Source organism: Oncorhynchus clarkii, chromosome 10 (genome assembly GCF_045791955.1).
Source record: "Oncorhynchus clarkii lewisi isolate Uvic-CL-2024 chromosome 10, UVic_Ocla_1.0, whole genome shotgun sequence".
In the NCBI taxonomy this organism is placed as follows: Eukaryota; Metazoa; Chordata; class Actinopteri; order Salmoniformes; family Salmonidae; genus Oncorhynchus; species Oncorhynchus clarkii.
The window spans coordinates 35,748,523-35,769,288 of record NC_092156.1 but is presented as its reverse complement, the minus strand read 5'-3'; the positions used below and the strand labels follow the sequence as shown (position 1 = coordinate 35,769,288).

Below are 20,766 nucleotides of genomic sequence, written 5' to 3'. Positions count from 1 at the left end.
GGGAAGAGAGGAGGAGGAGAGAGGGGAAGAGAGGAGGAGGAGAGAGGTGGGGAAGAGAGGAGGAGGAGAGATGTGGGGAAGAGGGGAGGAGGAGAGAGTTGGGGAAGAGAGGAGGAGGAGAGATGTGGGGAAGAGGGGAGGAGGAGAGAGGTGGGGAAGAGAGGTGGGAAAGAGAGGAGGAGGAGAGAGGTGGGGAAGGGGGGAGGAGGAGAGAGGTGGGGAAGAGGGGAGGGGGAGAGAGGTGGGGAAGAGAGGAGGAGGAGAGAGGTGGGGAAGAGAGGAGGAGGAGAGAGGTGGGGAAGAGAGGAGGAGGAGAGAGGTGGGGAAGAGAGGTGGGGAAGGGGGGAGGAGGAGAGAGGTGGGGAAGAGAGGAGGAGGAGAGAGGTGGGGAAGAGAGGAGGAGGAGAGAGGTGGGGAAGAGAGGAGGAAGAGAGATGTGGGGAAGAGAGGAGGAGGAGAGAGGTGGGGAAGAGAGGAGGAGGAGAGAGGTGGGGAAGAGAGGAGGAGGAGAGATGTGGGGAAGAGAGGAGGAGAAAGGTGGGGAAGAGAGGAGGAGAGAGGTGGGGAAGAGAGGAGGAGGAGAGAGGTGGGGAAGAGAGGTGGGGAAGAGAGGTGGGGAAGAGAGGAGGAGGAGAGAGGTGGGGAAGAGAGGTGGGGAAGAGAGGAGGAGGAGAGAGGTGGGGAAGAGAGGAGGGGGAGAGAGGAGGTGGGGAAGAGGGGAGGAGGAGAGGGGTGGGGAAGAGAGGAGGGGGAGAGAGGTGGGGAAGAGAGGAGAGAGGTGGGGAAGAGAGGAGAGAGGTGGGGAAGAGAGGAGAGAGGTGGGGAAGAGAGGAGAGAGGTGGGGGGCCACGAGGGCTCGGAGCGTGAAATGAAAACAGATAGTGATGGAGGGTCCATTTCTATTTTCTACACACCTGTACAGTTCCTTGATTTTTCAAATACTCATCCCTCTTTCCTTCTCTCATTTTGCCATATCTATTTATAATATTCATGATTACCTCTCTGTGTGTGTCTCCAGTTCCAGCCATGATCACGTCACACCCCAACACCACCATGGCCATCAAGGGCCAGGTGAAGGAGCTGAACTGCACAGCGCGGGGAGAGCAGCCCATCATCATCCGCTGGGAGAGGGGCGACACCGTCATCGACGCCGAGAGGAACCCCCGCTACTCCATCACCATCAACAAGAAAGGGGACGAGGTCATCTCCACGCTCAAGGTTAGACACTGACGAAAGAGGGCAAAATATTGAGAGAGAATTGAAATTGAAGAGCATTAGAATTTAGAACAGAGCTCAATTGAGTTGAGATGAAAGTACTAAAGGGTACAGTAGTGTATGCTGGGTAGTTTTGACCACTAAATATTCCATGCCGTCTCTGTCTTCTATGTGTGTTGCTGTCCCCATGCAGCTGAAGCCAGCGGAGCGCGGGGACTCAGTCTTCTTCTCCTGCCATGCCATCAACTCATACGGAGAGGGGCGAGGACTCATCCAGCTTACCGTGCAAGGTGCCTATCTCTCGCACTCTGCTATTACTGCACATAGGCTCACTGTTGACCGACCAGTGATTGAGGTCAAATTGATACCTAACATCCTCCACTCACACACACAGAGCCTCCTGACCCTCCTGAGTTGGAGGTGAGAGAGGTGAAGGACCGCAGTATGAACCTGCGCTGGATCCAGAGGTTCGACGGCAACAGCATCATCACCAGCTACGACATCGAGTATAAGAACAAGTCTGGTACGAGTCCAACTAGTCCAACCCTGTAAACCCTCACATCCCTATTGTCCTCAATCCAACTCCCTTTTCTCTGGTCCTCTAATGTCCTCTCTATCTGCTTCTATTTGTTACAGATACTTGGGATCACAAGTACACCACCAGGAACATCTCCCCCACTAACAACCAGGCTAACATCGTGGAGCTGCACCCTGCCTGTGTCTACAGCATCCGCATGTACTCCTTCAACAAGATCGGACGCAGCCAGCCTAGCAAGGAGCTCACCATCAGCACTGAGGAAGCACGTAAGTCTAACACACACTTATATACACACACACACACAAACACACCCCTAATTAAAATGCTGTCTTGTTTGGTGTCATTGAAACCCTCATTTCAACATCTCACGTCAACAGAACCTGATGGGCCCCCTATGGACGTGATCCTCCAGCCAATGACGTCGCAGAGCATACGGGTCACATGGAGGGTAAACGTCATTAACCATCATGCCTCTTTTCCTTCATGCTATAATACCATAACAACTGAGACATTCAAACTAACCATCATTGATCTCCAGTCAGTGTCCTGACAGAGCTGTCCTCTCCCTCTCAGGCCCCCAGGAAGGAGCTTCAGAACGGGGTGATCCGGGGCTACCAGATTGGTTACCGTGAGAACGGGCCGGGCAGTAACGGCCAGTACAGCATTGTGGAGATGAAGGCCACAGGGGACAGCGAGGTGTACACTCTGGACAGCCTGAAGAAGTTTGCCCAGTATGGAGTGGTGGTCCAGGCCTTCAACAGGGCTGGTACTGGCCCCTCTAGCACTGAGATCAACGCTACCACACTGGAGGATGGTAAGACTGGAGGGAGGGAGGGAGGGAGGGAGGGAGGGAGGGAGGGAGGGAGGGAGGGAGGGAGGGAGGGAGGGAGGGAGGGAGGGAGGGAGGGAGGGAGGGAGCTAGACTTGAGGTTGTGTGGTAGGGAGGGATGGTGAATGCAAGAGAGAGAGAGAGAGAGGACGGGGTTGGTGATGGGAGGAGATTCATACTCTGCTTGTAATCATTGTTATTTATTTGTATAGTGCTTTTCGATACAGGTAACGAAGTGCTTCACATCATAAAATAATACAATGAAAGTGCAATCAAAGAAACAAAGACAGGAGGAAGGAGAATGAAACAAGACGGCTCATTCAAATCACACATTAAAAGCACCTTTATTAAAGTGGGTCTTCAGAAGGGATTTCAAAAGATGCACTGAATCTGTGAGCCTGATCTCCTCTGGCAGAACATTCCAAAGTCTAGGGGCCCTAATGGCAAATGTCTGGTCTCCTTTCCTTTTCAACCTAGACTTGGAATGATCAACAGGTCCCTTCAGAGGATCTCCGGCTGCGTCCTGGCTCGTAGGGAGATAAAGGATCTGAGATATAGGACGGGGCTAAACCAAGCCTAGGCTTAAACGTGACTGGTAGCCAACCTAAAATAGGTGTGGTAATATGGTAACATTCTGTTAAAAGCTGCAGCATTTTGTAGATGATGGAGTGATTTCTGAGACATGTCTACAACGAGCTACAGTAATCTATTTGTGAGGAAATAAAAGCAAGTATAACTTTGCCAGATCAGTGACTGAAATAAAAGACTTAGCTATATTTTTTAGATGATAAAAGCAGGACATGCAGTTCAAGGTTTAGGTAAGGGTCAAAGAAGACACCAAGGCTTTTGTCAGTAGTTTTGACTTTGGTAGACACATGACCAAGGTCATTTACAATCTGGGTTCTAGCAAGGTGGGGGCCAAATAAAACAACCTCAGATTTCTTCTCATGAGCTGGAGAAAATTGTCAGATATCCAACATTTGATGTCAGCAAGAGACATGTGAAGTGTAGCCACGCTAGCTTGGTCACTGGATCTGATTGGTAGATAGAGCTGCGTGTCATCCGCATAGCAGAACAGGTGGATTTGTTTAACTTGCCGACAGGAATAAAAAATAGAGATGCGCCAATAAGAATAGAGATGCACCATGCATTGATTCAGTTGTGCAAACACACTCTCACACACACAGCCTCTGAGACAAAATGGAGGAGATGAACATGCAGCACATCCCCCATCACTCTCCAGTTCTAATTAGCTCCCTCATTAGACTTAGAGAGAGAGAGAGAGGCCCATTACTCTATGAATATGCTTGGCCACTCTGCCTCTCTCTCTTCCTTCCCCCTCTCTTCTTCACTGGTTTCCTCTGTATTCCCTTTCAATTCACACCCTTTCTTTTTATCATTCAATTTGTTTTTCTCCTCAATCTCTCTCCCCTTGCTTTCATTGGGGAATCCCCCTGTCTCCTTCTCTCAATACTCTCTTTTTTCATCTTTACATCAGACAGACAGACAACCAACATCTTCGTCCCTCCCTCTCCCCTGTGTGTGCAGCCTTAATGACAGAGCTAGATGTAGATCCTGATTATGATAATGGTAGTGATAGCTAAAACACACGCTCTCAGAATGTCTGTCTGTCTGCCGCTGCTGCTTCTACAGCTGCAATTATCACACAGCTGGACACATTGTCCTCCGTCCACACGCGTCTGCTTCTACAGCTGCAATTATCACACAGCTGGACACATTGTCCTCCGTCCACACGCGTCTGCTTCTACAGCTGCAATTATCACACAGCTGGACACTTTGTCCTCCGTCCACACGCGTCTGCTTCTACAGCTGCAATTATCACACAGCTGGACACATTGTCCTCCGTCCACACGCGTCTGCTTCTACAGCTGCAATTATCACACAGCTGGACACATTGTCCTCCGTCCACACGCGTCTGCTTCTACAGCTGCAATTATCACACAGCTGGACACTTTGTCCTCCGTCCACACGCGTCTGCTTCTACAGCTGCAATTATCACACAGCTGGACACATTGTCCTCCGTCCACACGCGTCTGCTTCTACAGCTGCAATTATCACACAGCTGGACACATTGTCCTCCGTCCACACGCGTCTGCTTCTACAGCTGCAATTATCACACAGCTGGACACATTGTCCTCCGTCCACACGCGTCTGCTTCTACAGCTGCAATTATCACACAGCTGGACACATTGTCCTCCGTCCACACGCGTCTGCTTCTACAGCTGCAATTATCACACAGCTGGACACATTGTCCTCCGTCCAAACGCGTCTGCTTCTACAGCTGCAATTATCACACAGCTGGACACATTGTCCTCCGTCCACACGCGTCTGCTTCTACAGCTGCAATTATCACACAGCTGGACACATTGTCCTCCGTCCACACGCGTCTGCTTCTACAGCTGCAATTATCACACAGCTGGACACATTGTCCTCCGTCCACACGCGTCTGCTTCTACAGCTGCAATTATCACACAGCTGGACACATTGTCCTCCGTCCACACGCGTCTGCTTCTACAGCTGCAATTATCACACAGCTGGACACATTGTCCTCCGTCCACACGCGTCTGCTTCTACAGCTGCAATTATCACACAGCTGGACACATTGTCCTCCGTCCACACGTGTCTGCTTCTACAGCTGCAATTAGCACACAGCTGGACACATTGTCCTCTGTCCACACGCGTGTGCATCTCATCAACATCCTTCATGTTAACCCTTATCCTCCGTCTGCATCTCATCAACATCCTTCATGTTAACCCTTATCATCCGTCTGCATCTCATCAACATCCTTCATGTTAACCCTTATCCTCCGTCTGCATCTCATCAACATCCTTCATGTTAACCCTTATCCTCCGTCTGCATCTCATCAACATCCTTCATGTTAACCCTTATCCTCCGTCTGCATCTCATCAACATCCTTCATGTTAACCATTATCCTCCGTCTGCATCTCATCAACGTCCTTCATGTTAACCCTTATCCTCCGTCTGCATCTCATCAACATCCTTCATGTTAACCCTTATCCTCCGTCTGCATCTCATCAACATCCTTCATGTTAACCCTTATCCTCCGTCTGCATCTCATCAACATCCTTCATGTTAACCCTTATCCTCCGTCTGCATCTCATCAACATCCTTCATGTTAACCCTTATCCTCCGTCTGCATCTCATCAACATCCTTCATGTTAACCCTTATCATCCGTCTGCATCTCATCAACATCCTTCATGTTAACCCTTATCCTCCGTCTGCATCTCATCAACATCCTTCATGTTAACCCTTATCCTCCGTCTGCATCTCATCAACATCCTTCATGTTAACCCTTATCCTCCGTCTGCATCTCATCAACATCCTTCATGTTAACCCTTATCCTCCGTCTGCATCTCATCAACATCCTTCATGTTAACCATTATCCTCCGTCTGCATCTCATCAACATCCTTCATGTTAACCCTTATCCTCCGTCTGCATCTCATCAACATCCTTCATGTTAACCATTATCCTCCGTCTGCATCTCATCAACATCCTTCATGTTAACCCTTATCCTCCGTCTGCATCTCATCAACATCCTTCATGTTAACCCTTATCCTCCGTCTGCATCTCATCAACATCCTTCATGTTAACCCTTATCCTCCGTCTGCATCTCATCAACATCCTTCATGTTAACCCTTATCATCCGTCTGCATCTCATCAACATCCTTCATGTTAACCCTTATCATCCGTCTGCATCTCATCAACATCCTGCATGTTAACCCTTATCAGTCCAGTCTGCCCTGTTATATTCTACTGTGTATCCCTCTTTCCCTTCATCCTTACTATTATTATTTATTATTTAACCTTTATTTAACTAGGCAAGTCAGGTAAGAACACATTCTTATTTACAATGACGGCTATACCTGCCCCTCCCTCCCTTGCTCTCTCTCTCTCTCTCTCTCTCTCTCGCTGTCATCCCTCCCTTTCTACATCTGTTTCTTTCCCCGTTGCAGTGATTGAAAGTTGAAGATTGGAATAAATAGTATTTTTTTGCAATTACTATCATTTCTGTCCTATTAGTCAGAGATAGCTGTGTTCAATAACATACACTATAGCCCTCTGTGATGTTAACCTATGACCTTTCTCCTACCCCCAGTGCCCAGCCAGCCACCCCAGAACGTGCGGGCCATCTCGGTGACGTCAGACGAGGCAGTGATCACGTGGGCGGAGCCCCCGCGTCTGACGCTACATGGCGTGCTGAAGGGCTACCGCGTGGTGTTCTGGTCCCTCTTCCCTGACGGAGGTGGGTGCTGTGGGGGCCAGGCACAGGGGCCCATGCAGAGTAATTATCACCACTATCATTCTAACTAAACCCCAAACCCATGGCCCCACCTGTCTGTCTGATGTCTGACATGGGTGTGTGAACCTGTACCAAACACTGGTGCTCCCCACCTGTCTGTCTCTGTGTGTGGTAACCCTTAACTCACACCCTCTCCTCATCTGGCTCCTAACCCTTCACACACCCCATTCCCAATCTGTCTTTGGTTTACCTGGAATTAAAAATAAATAGTTGTTTACCTTCCCTAACCTGTATTGTCCTCCCAATTTGTGCACTTGAGATTCATGAGCAAACAAGGCTTACTTTCTCTCTCTATCACTTTCTCTTTCTTTCTTTCTTTCTTTCTTTCTCTCTCTCTCTCTCTCTCTCCCCCTCTCCTCCCCCCCTCTCCTCCCGCACCCCCCCCCCCCCTCTCTCTCTCTCTCTCTCTCTCTCTCTCTCTCTCCCCCTCTCCTCCCGCCCCCCCCCCCCTCTCTCTCTCTCTCTCTCTCTCTCTCTCTCTCCCCCTCTCCTCCCGCCCCCCTCCCCCCCTCTCTCTCTCTCTCTCTCTCTCTCTCTCTGTCAGAATGGGGAGAGATGCAGAACATCACTACAACTCGTGAGCAGGTGGAGCTGAGAGGGCTGGAGAAGTTCACTAACTACAGTGTCCAGGTGCTGGCCTACACACAGGCTGGGGACGGGGTCAGGAGCAATGTTCTGTACATCCAAACCCGCGAGGACCGTGAGTACACACACACGTGCACTTGCGTGGACACACACATCTACACACACTTATACAGTACATACACTTCCTCTGACTTTAACCCATACAGATGTAAGATCTTAATTTGAGCCAGTTTTCTACAGCCGGAAAATAATCCTGCAGCAAAAGGAAATGTGAATTGTTATGGTGGATTATAATTAAATGAATGGACATTTTTGTAGGGGTTGATCCAATCAAATCAAATCTGAAATTTCAAAGCGGAAATGACAAACTTCAGAAGCCTTTTTAAACCTGAAATACACCAGAGATAGTCAGAGCCACAGTCCCACTGAGATGCTGACTGCTTGGAAGGGAGGAGAAGCTCAGCGGGGAGTTGCATGTGTGTGTGGGGGGGTGTAGAGGAGGATGTCAGGGTGTATCTCAAACCCATGACTAAAGTTAATTTGTGTAGGGAGACCCCATTACCAGTGCTAATGAGAATTAAGAAGCTTTGGGCCCATGGCTGAGGGCTCGTGACTAGAGATAGGGGGATAGAAGAGGAGGGGTAAAGGGAGAAGCAAAATGGGGGAGAGGAGGGGTACTGCTCCCCATCACCTAGCCCTGCAGCCAACCAGCCAGGCAGCCAACCAGCCAGGCAGCCAGGCAGCCACCCAGGCAGCCAACCAGCCAGGCAGCCAACCAGCCAGGCAGCCAGGCAGCCAACCAGCCAGGCGGCCAATCAGCCATGCAGCCAACCAGCCAACCAGGCAGGCAGCCAACCAGCCAACCAGCCAGGCAGCCAACCAGCCAGGCAGCCAACCAGCCAGGCAGCCAACCAGCCAGGCAGCCACCCAGCCAGGCAGCCAACCAGCCAGGCAGCCAACCAGCTAACCAGCCAGGCAGCCAACCACCCAGGCAGCCAACCAGCCAACCAGCCAGGCAGCCAACCAGCCAGGCAGTCAACCAGCCAACCAGCCAGGCAGCCAACCAGCCAACCAACCAGGCAGCCAACCAGCCAGGCAGCCAACCAGCCAACCAGCCAGGCCCAGGGATTAACTCCTCCTGGATTAGAGATCATTCATTTAGTGCTTACACCATTGGAGGCGGGATTAAAGGTCGATCCCTGTCCCGTTCACTCCCCTAAACAGAAGGAGAAGCGGAGTGGAGAGAGAAAGGAGGGAGTGAGGGAGAGGTGGCACAGCTGGGCCTGTCTGGGTGAGGGGGCAAGATATGAAATATGAAAATATGAAAATAAATAAGAAATGGGAAGATGAATGGAGGAAAATAGAAAGGTTATCCCTTCTGTGTTAGCCCTGCTTTGATAGATGCTTTGTTAGCTCTTTCTATAACATCTAATATTACAGTAACCACCACTGTTTCAGTCTTGGTGCTGCATTAGATTTCATATATGTTAGCTGTGGTTGTCCCTGTCTCTGAAGGGTTATGTTAGCTGTGGTTGTCCCTCTCTCTGAAGGGTTATGTTAGCTGTGGTTGTCCCTGAAGGGTTATGTAAGATGTGGTTGTCTCTGAAGGGTTATGTTATGCTGTGGTTGTCCCTCTCTCTGAAGGATTATGTTAGCTGTGGTTGTCCCTGTCTCTGAAGGGTTATGTTAGCTGTGGTTGTCCCTCTCTCTGAAGGGTTATGTTAGCTGTGGTTGTCCCTGTCTCTGAAGGGTTATGTTAGATGTGGTTGTCCCTCTCTCTGAAGAGTTATGTTAGCTGTGGTTGTCCCTGTCTCTGAAGGGTTATGTTAGCTGTGGTTGTCCCTCTCTCTGAAGGATTATGTTAGCTGTGGTTGTCCCTCTCTCTGAAGGGTTATGTTCGCTGTGGTTGTCCCTCTTGCTGAAGGGTTATGTTAGATGTGGTTGTCCCTCTCTCTGAAGGGTTATGTTAGATGTGGTAGTCCCTCTCTCTGAAGGGTTATGTTAGCTGTGGTTGTCCCTCTCTCGGAAGGGTTATGTTAGATGTGGTAGTCCCTCTCTCTGAAGGGTTATGTTAGCTGTGGTTGTCCCTCTCTCTGAAGGGTTATGTTAGCTGTGGTTGTCCCTCTCTCTGAAGGGTTATGTTAGATGTGGTTGTCCCTCTCTCTGAAGGATTATGTTAGCTGTGGTTGTCCCTCTCTCTGAAGGATTATGTTAGCTGTGGTTGTCCCTCTCTCTGAAGGATTATGTTAGCTGTGGTTGTCCCTCTCTCTGAAGGGTTATGTTAGATGTGGTTGTCCCTCTCTCTGAAGGGTTATGTTAGCTGTGGTTGTCCCTCTCTCTGAAGGATTATGTTAGCTGTGGTTGTCCCTCTCTCTGAAGGATTATGTTAGCTGTGGTTGTCCCTCTCTCTGAAGGGTTATGTTAGCTGTGGTTGTCCCTCTCTCTGAAGGGTTATGTTAGCTGTGGTAGTCCCTCTCTCTGAAGGGTTATGTTAGCTGTGGTTGTCCCTCTCTCTGAAGGGTTATGTTAGCTGTGGTTGGGCTGCATAGCCATGGTTATGGTAGCTGTGGTTGGGCTACATAGCCATGGTTATGGTAGCTGTGGTTGGGCTACATAGCCATGGTTATGGTAGCTGTGGTTGGGCTACATAGCCATGGTTATGGTAGCTGTGGTTGGGCTGCATAGCCATGGTTATGGTAGCTGTGGTTGGGCTACATAGCCATGGTTATGGTAGCTGTGGTTGGGCTACATAGCCATGGTTATGGTAGCTGTGGTTGGGCTACATAGCCATGGTTATGGTAGCTGTGGTTGGGCTACATAGCCATGGTTATGGTAGCTGTGGTTGGGCTACATAGCCATGATTATGGTAGCTGTGGTTGGGCTACATAGCCATGGTTATGGTAGCTGTGGTTGGGCTACATAGCCATGGTTATGGTCATTAGAATGAGTTGTTCTGTAGGTTACTATACTGTATATGACTCCTTATCATTGGGTTGTTCTGACAGTGGATCAGACAGACCTGATTGGGCACGGGCAGATTTTGAGAAGCAGTTGGACCTTAACTACACATTCTGACATGGAGAGCCAGTTCTGATAATGATGCTTTTCTCCTGTAAACACCCTATCCCCTATCATATCTCCCCCTGGGGCTGCCCTTTACCCACCTCCCACCTCCCTCTCCTCCCTCTCTCATGTCCCTGGTGTCGTTCCTGACATTATCTGCAGCTTGAGATAGAGCCCCAGGGGATGGAGGGGGCCCAGGAAGAGCAGGATTACTGGGGGGAGCAGGCTGCCCTGGGTGCGATAGAGAGGGGAGAGGGGGTCCTGGATCTCTCTAACAGTCTCACTATAATCCATAAAGGATCCAGCAGGGTCAAGTGCAGCAGGCACAGAATGCTACTGATGTCTATCTAGGGTTGGATGTGTCCTTATTAATCTGTGTGCTCTAGGTCCTACAGTACGGTAAAGTACATGGAAGAAGGTCTAGTGTAGTCGAGCCTCGCAATATTAATTTCAGCCCAGTCCCTCGTAACCCAGGGAGACCCACGTCTTTCTATCTGATGAAGTGGGCAGTATTCTGAGAGTAATGTCCTGTAGACAGTATGTGTAGACAGTATGTGTTGACAGTATGTGTTGACAGTATGTGTACACAGTATGTGTGGACAGTATGTGTAGACAGTATGTGTAGACAGTGTGTGTAGACAGTATGTGTGGACAGTATGTGTGGACAGTAGGTGTTGACAGTATGTGCGGGGCGGCAGGGTAGCCTAGTGGTTAGAGCATTGGACTTGTAACCGAAAGGTTGCAAGTTCAAATCCCAGAGCTGACAAGGTACAAAAATCTGTCGTTCTGCCCCTGAACAGGCAGTTAACCCACTGTTCCTAGGCCGTCATTGAAAATAAGAATTTGTTCTTAACTGACTTGCCTAGTAAAATAAAGGTAAAATAAAAAAATAAAAAAAAAAATGTGTAGACAGTATGTGTAGACAGTATGTGTAGACAGTATGTGTGGACAGTAGGTGTTGACAGTAGGTGTAGACAGTATGTGTAGACAGTATGTGTGGACAGTAGGTGTTGACAGTATGTGTAGACAGTATGTGTAGACAGTATGTGTAGACAGTATGTGTGGACAGTAGGTGTAGACAGTATGTGTGGACAGTATGTGTAGACAGTAGGTGTAGACAGTATGTGTAGACAGTATGTGTGGACAGTATGTGTAGACAGTATGTGTAGACAGTATGTGTGGACAGTAGGTGTTGACAGTATGTGTAGACAGTATGTGTGGACAGTAGGTGTAGACAGTATGTGTGGACAGTATGTGTAGACAGTAGGTGTAGACAGTATGTGTAGACAGTATGTGTGGACACTATGTGTGGACAGTATGTGTAGACAGAATGTGTGGACAGTAGGTGTGGACAGTAGGTGTAGACAGTATTGTAGACAGTATGTGTGGACAGTAGGTGTTGACAGTAGGTGTAGACAGTATGTGTAGACAGTATGTGTGGACAGTAGGTGTTGACAGTATGTGTAGACAGTATGTGTGGACAGTATGTGTAGACAGTAGTTGTGGACAGTAGGTGTGGACAGTATGTGTAGACAGTAGGTGTAGACAGTATGTGTAGACAGTATGTGTGGACAGTAGGTGTTGACAGTATGTGTAGACAGTATGTGTGGACAGTAGGTGTAGACAGTATGTGTAGACAGTATGTGTGGACAGTATGTGTAGACAGTATGTGTGGACAGTATGTGTGGACAGTATGTGTGGACAGTATTGTAGACAGTATGTGTAGACAGTATGTGTAGACAGTAGGTGTGGACACTATGTGTGGACAGTATGTGTAGACAGTATGTGTATTGTAGACAGTATGTGTGTATGTGTGGACAGTAGGTGTGGACAGTAGGTGTAGACAGTATTGTAGACAGTATGTGTGGACAGTAGGTGTTGACAGTATGTGTAGACAGTAGGCGTAGACAGTATGTGTGGACAGTATGTGTGGACAGTATGTGTGGACAGTAGGTGTAGACAGTCTTGTAGACAGTATGTTTGGACAGTAGGTGTGGACAGTATTGTAGACAGTATGTGTGGACAGTAGGTGTAGACAGTAGGTGTGCAGCAGGCACAGAAGCTATGTGTAGACAGTAATCTGTGTGTGGACAGTATGTGTAGACAGTATGTGTAGACAGTATGTGTGGACAGTATTGTAGACAGTATGTGTGGACAGTATGTGTGGACAGTATTGTAGACAGTATGTGTAGACAGTAGGTGTTGACAGTATGTGTAGACAGTAGGTGTAGACAGTATGTGTAGACAGTATGTGTGGACAGTATGTGTGGACAGTAGGTGTAGACGGTATGTGTGGACAATAGGTGTGGACAGTATTGTAGACAGTATGTGTGGACAGTAGGTGTAGACAGAAGGTGTAGACAGTATGTGTGGACAGCATGTGTAGACAGTATGTGTAGACAGTATTTGTGGACAGTATTGTAGACAGTATGTGTGGGCAGTATGTGTGGACAGTATGTGTGGACAGTATGTGTGGACAGTATTGTAGACAGTATGTGTGGACAGTATGTGTAGGCAGTATGTGTGGACAGTATGTGTAGACAGTATGTGTGGACAGTATGTGTAGACAGTATGTGTGGACAGTAGGTGTAGACAGTATGTGTGGACAGAAGGTGTAGACAGTAGGTGTAGACAGTATGTGTAGACAGTAGGTGTAGACAGTATGTGTGGACAGTAGGTGTAGACAGTATGTGTGGACAGTATTGTAGACAGTATGTGTGGAAAGTATGTGTGGACAGTATGTGTGGACAGTATTGTAGACAGTATGTGTGGACAGTATGTGTAGACATTATGTGTGGACAGTATTGTAGACAGTATGTGTGGACAGTATGTGTAGACAGTAGGTGTAGACAGTATGTGTGGACAGAAGGTATAGACAGTATGTGTAGACAGTAGGTGTAGACAGTATTGTAGACAGTATGTGTGGACAGTATGTGTAGACAGTATGTGTGGACAGAAGGTGTAGACAGTAGGTGTGGACAGTAGGTGTAGACAGTCGGTGTGGACAGTAGGTGTAGACAGTATTGTAGACAGTATGTGTAGACAGTATGTGTAGACAGTAGGTGTTGACAGTATGTGTAGACAGTAGGTGTAGACAGTATGTTTAGACAGTATGTGTGGACAGTATGTGTCTACAGTAGGTGTAGACAGTATTGTAGACGGTATGTGTGGACAATAGGTGTGGACAGTATTGTAGACAGTATGTGTGGACAGTAGGTGTAGACAGTAGGTGTAGACAGTATGTGTAGACAGTATGTGTGGACAGCATGTGTAGACAGTATGTGTAGACAGTATTTGTGGACAGTATTGTAGACAGTATGTGTGGACAGTATGTGTGGACAGTATGTGTGGACAGTATTGTAGACAGTATGTGTGGACAGTATGTGTAGACAGTATGTGTGGACAGTATGTGTAGACAGTATGTGTGGACAGTATGTGTAGACAGTATGTGTAGACAGTAGGTGTAGACAGTATGTGTAGACAGTAGGTGTAGACAGTATGTGTGGACAGTATTGTGGACAGTATGTGTAGACAGTATGTGTGGGCAGAAGGTGTAGACAGTAGGTATGGACAGTAGGTGTAGACAGTAGGTGTGGACAGTAGGTGTAGACAGTATTGTAGACAGCAGGGTCAAGTGCAGCAGGCACAGAATGCTACTGATGTCTATCTAGGGTTGGATGTGTCCTTATTAATCTGTGTGCTCTAGGTCCTACAGTTCGGTAAAGTACATGGAAGAAGGTCTAGTGTAGTCGAGCCTCGCAATAATCATTTCAACCCAGTCCATCGTAACCCATGGAGACCCACGTCTTTCTATCTGATGAAGTGGGCAGTATTCTGCGAGTAATGTCCTGCAGACAGTATGTGTAGACAGTATGTGTTGACAGTATGTGTTGACAGTATGTGTACACAGTATGTGTGGACAGTATGTGTAGACAGTATGTGTGGACAGTATGTGTGGACAGTAGGTGTTGACAGTAGGTGTAGACAGTATGTGTAGACATTATGTGTAGACAGTATGTGTGGACAGTAGGTGTTGACAGTATGTGTAGACAGTATGTATGGACAGTACGTGTTGACAGTATGTGTAGATAGTATGTGTAGACAGTATGTGTAGACATTATGTGTGGACAGTAGGTGTTGACAGTATGTGTAGACAGTATTGTAGACAGTATGTGTAGACAGTATGTGTGGACAGTAGGTGTGGACAGTAGGTGTAGACAGTATTGTAGACAGTATGTGTGGACAGTAGGTGTGGACAGTATTGTAGACAGTATGTGTGGACAGTAGGTGTAGACAGTAGGTGTAGACAGTATGTGTAGACAGTATGTGTGGACAGTATGTGTAGACAGTATGTGTAGACAGTATGTGTGGACAGTAGGTGTTGACAGTATGTGTAGACAGTATGTGTAGACAGTATGTGTGGACAGTATGTGTGGACAGTAGGTGTAGACAGTATGTGTGGACAGTATTGTGGACAGTATGTGTGGACAGTAGGTGTTGACAGTAGGTGTAGACAGTATGTGTGGACAGTATGTGTAGACAGTATGTGTGGACAGTAGGTGTTGACAGTATGTGTAGACAGTATGTATGGACAGTACGTGTTGACAGTATGTGTAGACAGTATGTGTAGACAGTATGTGTAGACAGTATGTGTGGACAGTAGGTGTTGACAGTATGTGTAGACAGTATGTGTAGACAGTATGTGTGGACAGTATGTGTGGACAGTAGGTGTTGACAGTATGTGTAGACAGTATGTTTAGACAGTATGTGTAGACAGTATGTGTGGACAGTAGGTGTAGACAGTATGTGTGGACAGTATGTGTAGACAGTAGGTGTTGACAGTATGTGTAGACAGTAGGTGTGGACACTATGTGTGGACAGTTTGTGTAGACAGTATGTGTGGACAGTATGTGTAGACAGTATGTGTGGACAGTATGTGTAGACAGTATGTGTGGACAGTAGGTGTAGACAGTATGTGTGGACAGAAGGTGTAGACAGTAGGTGTAGACAGTATGTGTAGACAGTAGGTGTAGACAGTATGTGTGGACAGTATTGTGGACAGTATGTGTAGACAGTATGTGTGGACAGAAGGTGTAGACAGTAGGTATGGACAGTAGGTGTAGACAGTAGGTGTGGACAGTAGGTGTAGACAGTATTGTAGACAGCAGGGTCAAGTGCAGCAGGCACAGAATGCTACTGATGTCTATCTAGGGTTGGATGTGTCCTTATTAATCTGTGTGCTCTAGGTCCTACAGTTCGGTAAAGTACATGGAAGAAGGTCTAGTGTAGTCGAGCCTCGCAATAATCATTTCAACCCAGTCCATCGTAACCCATGGAGACCCACGTCTTTCTATCTGATGAAGTGGGCAGTATTCTGCGAGTAATGTCCTGCAGACAGTATGTGTAGACAGTATGTGTTGACAGTATGTGTTGACAGTATGTGTACACAGTATGTGTGGACAGTATGTGTAGACAGTATGTGTGGACAGTATGTGTGGACAGTAGGTGTTGACAGTAGGTGTAGACAGTATGTGTAGACATTATGTGTAGACAGTATGTGTGGACAGTAGGTGTTGACAGTATGTGTAGACAGTATGTATGGACAGTACGTGTTGACAGTATGTGTAGATAGTATGTGTAGACAGTATGTGTAGACATTATGTGTGGACAGTAGGCGTTGACAGTATGTGTAGACAGTATTGTAGACAGTATGTGTGGACAGTAGGTGTTGACAGTATGTGTAGACAGTATGTGTAGACAGTATGTGTGGACAGTAGGTGTGGACAGTAGGTGTAGACAGTATTGTAGACAGTATGTGTGGACAGTAGGTGTGGACAGTATTGTAGACAGTATGTGTGGACAGTAGGTGTAGACAGTAGGTGTAGACAGTATGTGTAGACAGTTTGTGTGGACAGTATGTGTAGACAGTATGTGTAGACAGTATGTGTGGACAGTAGGTGTTGACAGTATGTGTAGACAGTATGTGTAGACAGTATGTGTGGACAGTATGTGTGGACAGTAGGTGTAGACAGTATGTGTGGACAGTATTGTGGACAGTATGTGTGGACAGTAGGTGTTGACAGTAGGTGTAGACAGTATGTGTAGACAGTATGTGTAGACAGTATGTGTGGACAGTAGGTGTTGACAGTATGTGTAGACAGTATGTATGGACAGTACGTGTTGACAGTATGTGTAGATAGTATGTGTAGACAGTATGTGTAGACAGTATGTGTAGACAGTATGTGTGGACAGTAGGTGTTGACAGTATGTGTAGACAGTATGTGTAGACAGTATGTGTGGACAGTATGTGTGGACAGTAGGTGTTGACAGTATGTGTAGACAGTATGTTTAGACAGTATGTGTAGACAGTATGTGTGGACAGTAGGTGTAGACAGTATGTGTGGACAGTATGTGTAGACAGTAGGTGTTGACAGTATGTGTAGACAGTAGGTGTGGACACTATGTGTGGACAGTATGTGTAGACAGTATGTGTGGACAGTATGTGTAGACAGTATGTGTGGACAGTATGTGTAGACAGTATGTGTGGACAGTAGGTGTAGACAGTATGTGTGGACAGAAGGTGTAGACAGTAGGTGTAGACAGTATGTGTAGACAGTAGGTGTAGACAGTATGTGTGGACAGTATTGTGGACAGTATGTGTAGACAGTATGTGTGGACAGAAGGTGTAGACAGTAGGTATGGACAGTAGGTGTAGACAGTAGGTGTGGACAGTAGGTGAAGACAGTATTGTAGACAGCAGGGTCAAGTGCAGCAGGCACAGAATGCTACTGATGTCTATCTAGGGTTGGATGTGTCCTTATTAATCTGTGTGCTCTAGGTCCTACAGTTCGGTAAAGTACATGGAAGAAGGTCTAGTGTAGGTAGTCGAGCCTCGCAATAATCATTTCAACCCAGTCCATCGTAACCCAGGGAGACCCACGTCTTTCTATCTGATGAAGTGGGCAGTATTCTGCGAGTAATGTCCTGTAGACAGTATGTGTAGACAGTATGTGTTGACAGTATGTGTTGACAGTATGTGTACACAGTATGTGTGGACAGTATGTGTAGACAGTATGTGTGGACAGTATGTGTGGACAGTAGGTGTTGACAGTAGGTGTAGACAGTATGTGTAGACAGTATGTGTAGACAGTATGTGTGGACAGTACGTGTTGACAGTGTGTGTAGATAGTATGTGTAGACAGTATGTGTAGACATTATGTGTGGACAGTAGGTGTTGACAGTATGTGTAGACAGTATTGTAGACAGTATGTGTGGACAGTAGGTGTTGACAGTATGTGTGGACAGTAGGTGTTGACAGTATGTGTAGACAGTATGTGTAGACAGTATGTGTGGACAGTAGGTGTGGACAGTAGGTGTAGACAGTATTGTAGACAGTATGTGTGGACAGTAGGTGTAGACAGTATGTGTGGACAGTATGTGTGGACAGTATGTGTAGACAGTATGTGTAGACAGTATGTGTAGACAGTATGTGTGGACAGTATGCGTGGACAGTATATGTAGACAGTATGTGTAGACAGTAGGTGTAGACAGTATGTGTAGACAGTATGTGTAGTCAGTAGGTATAGACAGTATGTGTAGACAGTAGGTGTAGACAGTATGTGTGTTGATGACTGATAGTAGTAAGGCTCTTTAGGCGTCTCAGTGAGCCAGTCAAGTGGCCATGCAGTGAGTGGAGGATCAGACTGATGTGTGTTAATCTGTTTAGGGGTTAGAGAGTTAGACTGCAGGGTGTGATGGCAGGCCAGAGCACAGCAGACGGAGCAGAGCAGCTCCGCTGACCAGTGTCTGAGGTAGCATATGTCACCGCTGACCCTGGTCTGGCCCCGCCCCTCCCCAGCTGACCTCCAAGTTATCTCAGAGCAGCTTACAGCACAAGATAAAATTGGCAATCTGCGAACAACCCTGCTCACTTAAACACTCCGTTATAGAAATACTTCTGAGATTTTGAAGTCAGATGAAGTTGTGGATACCATTTTTATGTCTCTGTGTCCAATATGAAGGAAGTTAGAGGTAGTTTTGCGAATCAATCCTAACTAACATTAGCACAATGACTGGAAGCTAGTTCATCTGACTCTGGGGAGGCAGATAAATCCCCAAGTATCCCTATAACACCCACACACATGCATGGAAACGCACCCACACCCGTGTTTCCTTGAACATGGCTTTAGTACACACACACACACGCACGCACGCACACACACACGCTCACGCACTCACGCGCACACACACACACGCACGTGCACACACGCGCGCGCGCATGCGCACAACCCTGCTGACCTGTCTATCTGTTGTGAACTCTCCAGTCCCAGGTCCTCCAGCTGGTATCAAAGCCGTGCCCTCATCTCCCAGCAGTGTGGTCGTGTCCTGGCTACCCCCCCATAAACCCAATGGTGTCATCCGCAAGTACACCATCTACTGCTCCAGCCCAGGCTCCGGACAGCCGGTAAGTACCACTGAGAGGGGAGAGTGTGTGATGGGGGAGGCGCAGTTACAGGTATTGGAGAGGCAGATAATTAAGGACCTAACGACAAAACATGATGTGAATGCATGATATAGCACTTGATGGATAATTCATTAGTAACTATCACCCAGTGTGTGTGTGTGTGTGTGTGTGTGTGTGTTTGTTCGGGTGTGTCTCTCTCTCTCTGTGTTTGCTCCGTCACTTTATTTCCTGCCCCCCCCCAGATGAACAGATGTGGTTGTCTTGGCAACGTGATGAGACGTAGATATGCAAATGAAGTGGAGAACAAGCTCCCACATGCACACTGCAGCATCAGGAGCTCTCACACACAGGCCTGCACTAGTGATGCAGATTTCACACAGATTTCACACTATGCTCACACACACACATACACATATACATTAAAATCCTGCTATCATGGAAGAATCCCACTTTCTTATCATTCACAAATCCTCACCCTCTCTCTCTCTCTCTCTCTGCATGAGTACCATGTGAATGAGTATGGAGGAGGGAGGGAGGGTATCCGTCACACTGAGATGAGAGTGCTTTTGTTCCTCTTTTCATTATGTCTCCGTATCGCTCCCTGAATCACCACGACACTGCTGCCTCCACACTGGAGGAATGTTCTAATGTTCCTGTTACTCACCCCCCCAGAGCCCCACATTCACCCCTTCTCCCTCCTCCCCTCCCTTCTTCTCTGTATCCCTCTGTCATACCCACCCTGCTCTCCAGCAAGCCTGGGTAGAGGCTGAGATAGGGAGGGAGAGAGAAAGAGAGAGAAAGGTAAATGAGGCAAATGGAAAAAGAGGTGAAGATGGGTATTGAGTGGTGAACAGATGAGGGAGGTGGTGCATGTGTGTGTGTACGTGCCTACATGCATGCATGAGTTATACTCCTTAGTTCTAACCCTCTTGGAAGCCATCTGAGCTTTCCCTCATGCCATTAGACCATAGATGCCAAGCTGCCCGAGTGCTACCGTAGCATGGTATCATACAATGTTAGTAATCTAATCACTATCTCTCTCCCCCAGGCTCCCAGTGAGTATGAGACCAACCCAGAGATGTTGTTCTACAGGATCACCCATCTGACCCGCGGTAAACAGTACCTCATCTGGGCCGCCGCTGTGACAACCGCTGGCCGCGGCAACATCAGCGAAAAGGTCACCGTGGAGCCTGCTGGGAAAGGTAAGGCAGAAGGGGATGAGGGGTAATAGAGGGGGGTGGAGGGATTTTTCTAAAGGTTATTAAGAGAACTAAAAAAAGAGGAATAAGTATTGCAGAAATACACAGAGGGATTTAATCTGTCTCTCTCTACCTTTCTTCTCTCTTCTCTTCCCCAATATCACTATCTCTCCCATTCTCTTCCTCTCTGTCTCTGTCTCTGTCTCTGTCTCTGTCTCGGTCTCTCTCTCTCTCTCTCTCTCTCTCTCTCTCTCTCTCTCTCTCTCTCTCTCTCTCTCTCTCTCTCTCTCTCTCTCTCTTTCTTTCTTTCTTTCTTTTTCTCTCTCTTTCTTTCTATTTTTCTTTTTCTCTCTCTCTCTCTCTCTCTCTCTCTCTCTCTCTCTCTCTCTCTCTCTCTTTCTTTCTTTCTTTCTTTTTTTCTCTCTCTCTCTCTATCTCTCTTTCTTTCTTTCTTTTTCTCTCTCTCTCTCTCTCTCTCTCTCTCTCTCTCTCTCTCTCTCTCTCTCTCTGTCCTATTGACTGACAGCT

The 20,766-nt window shown here is 47.5% G+C and overlaps 1 protein-coding gene across 1 annotated transcript in view; it reads left to right on the top strand.

Annotated features, from left to right (window-relative positions):
• The window catches only part of LOC139419526 (cell adhesion molecule DSCAML1-like), a 132,901-nt gene that overhangs the window by 105,169 nt on the left and 6,966 nt on the right, over positions 1-20,766 (top strand). The window contains exons 12-21 of the mRNA XM_071169487.1: positions 1,019-1,218; positions 1,409-1,505; positions 1,610-1,738; positions 1,852-2,019; positions 2,131-2,201; positions 2,327-2,567; positions 6,724-6,870; positions 7,472-7,627; positions 18,900-19,039; positions 20,088-20,241. Of these exons, the coding sequence (XP_071025588.1) occupies positions 1,019-1,218; positions 1,409-1,505; positions 1,610-1,738; positions 1,852-2,019; positions 2,131-2,201; positions 2,327-2,567; positions 6,724-6,870; positions 7,472-7,627; positions 18,900-19,039; positions 20,088-20,241 (1,503 nt within the window). The remainder of the gene's footprint in view (positions 1-1,018; positions 1,219-1,408; positions 1,506-1,609; positions 1,739-1,851; positions 2,020-2,130; positions 2,202-2,326; positions 2,568-6,723; positions 6,871-7,471; positions 7,628-18,899; positions 19,040-20,087; positions 20,242-20,766) is intronic.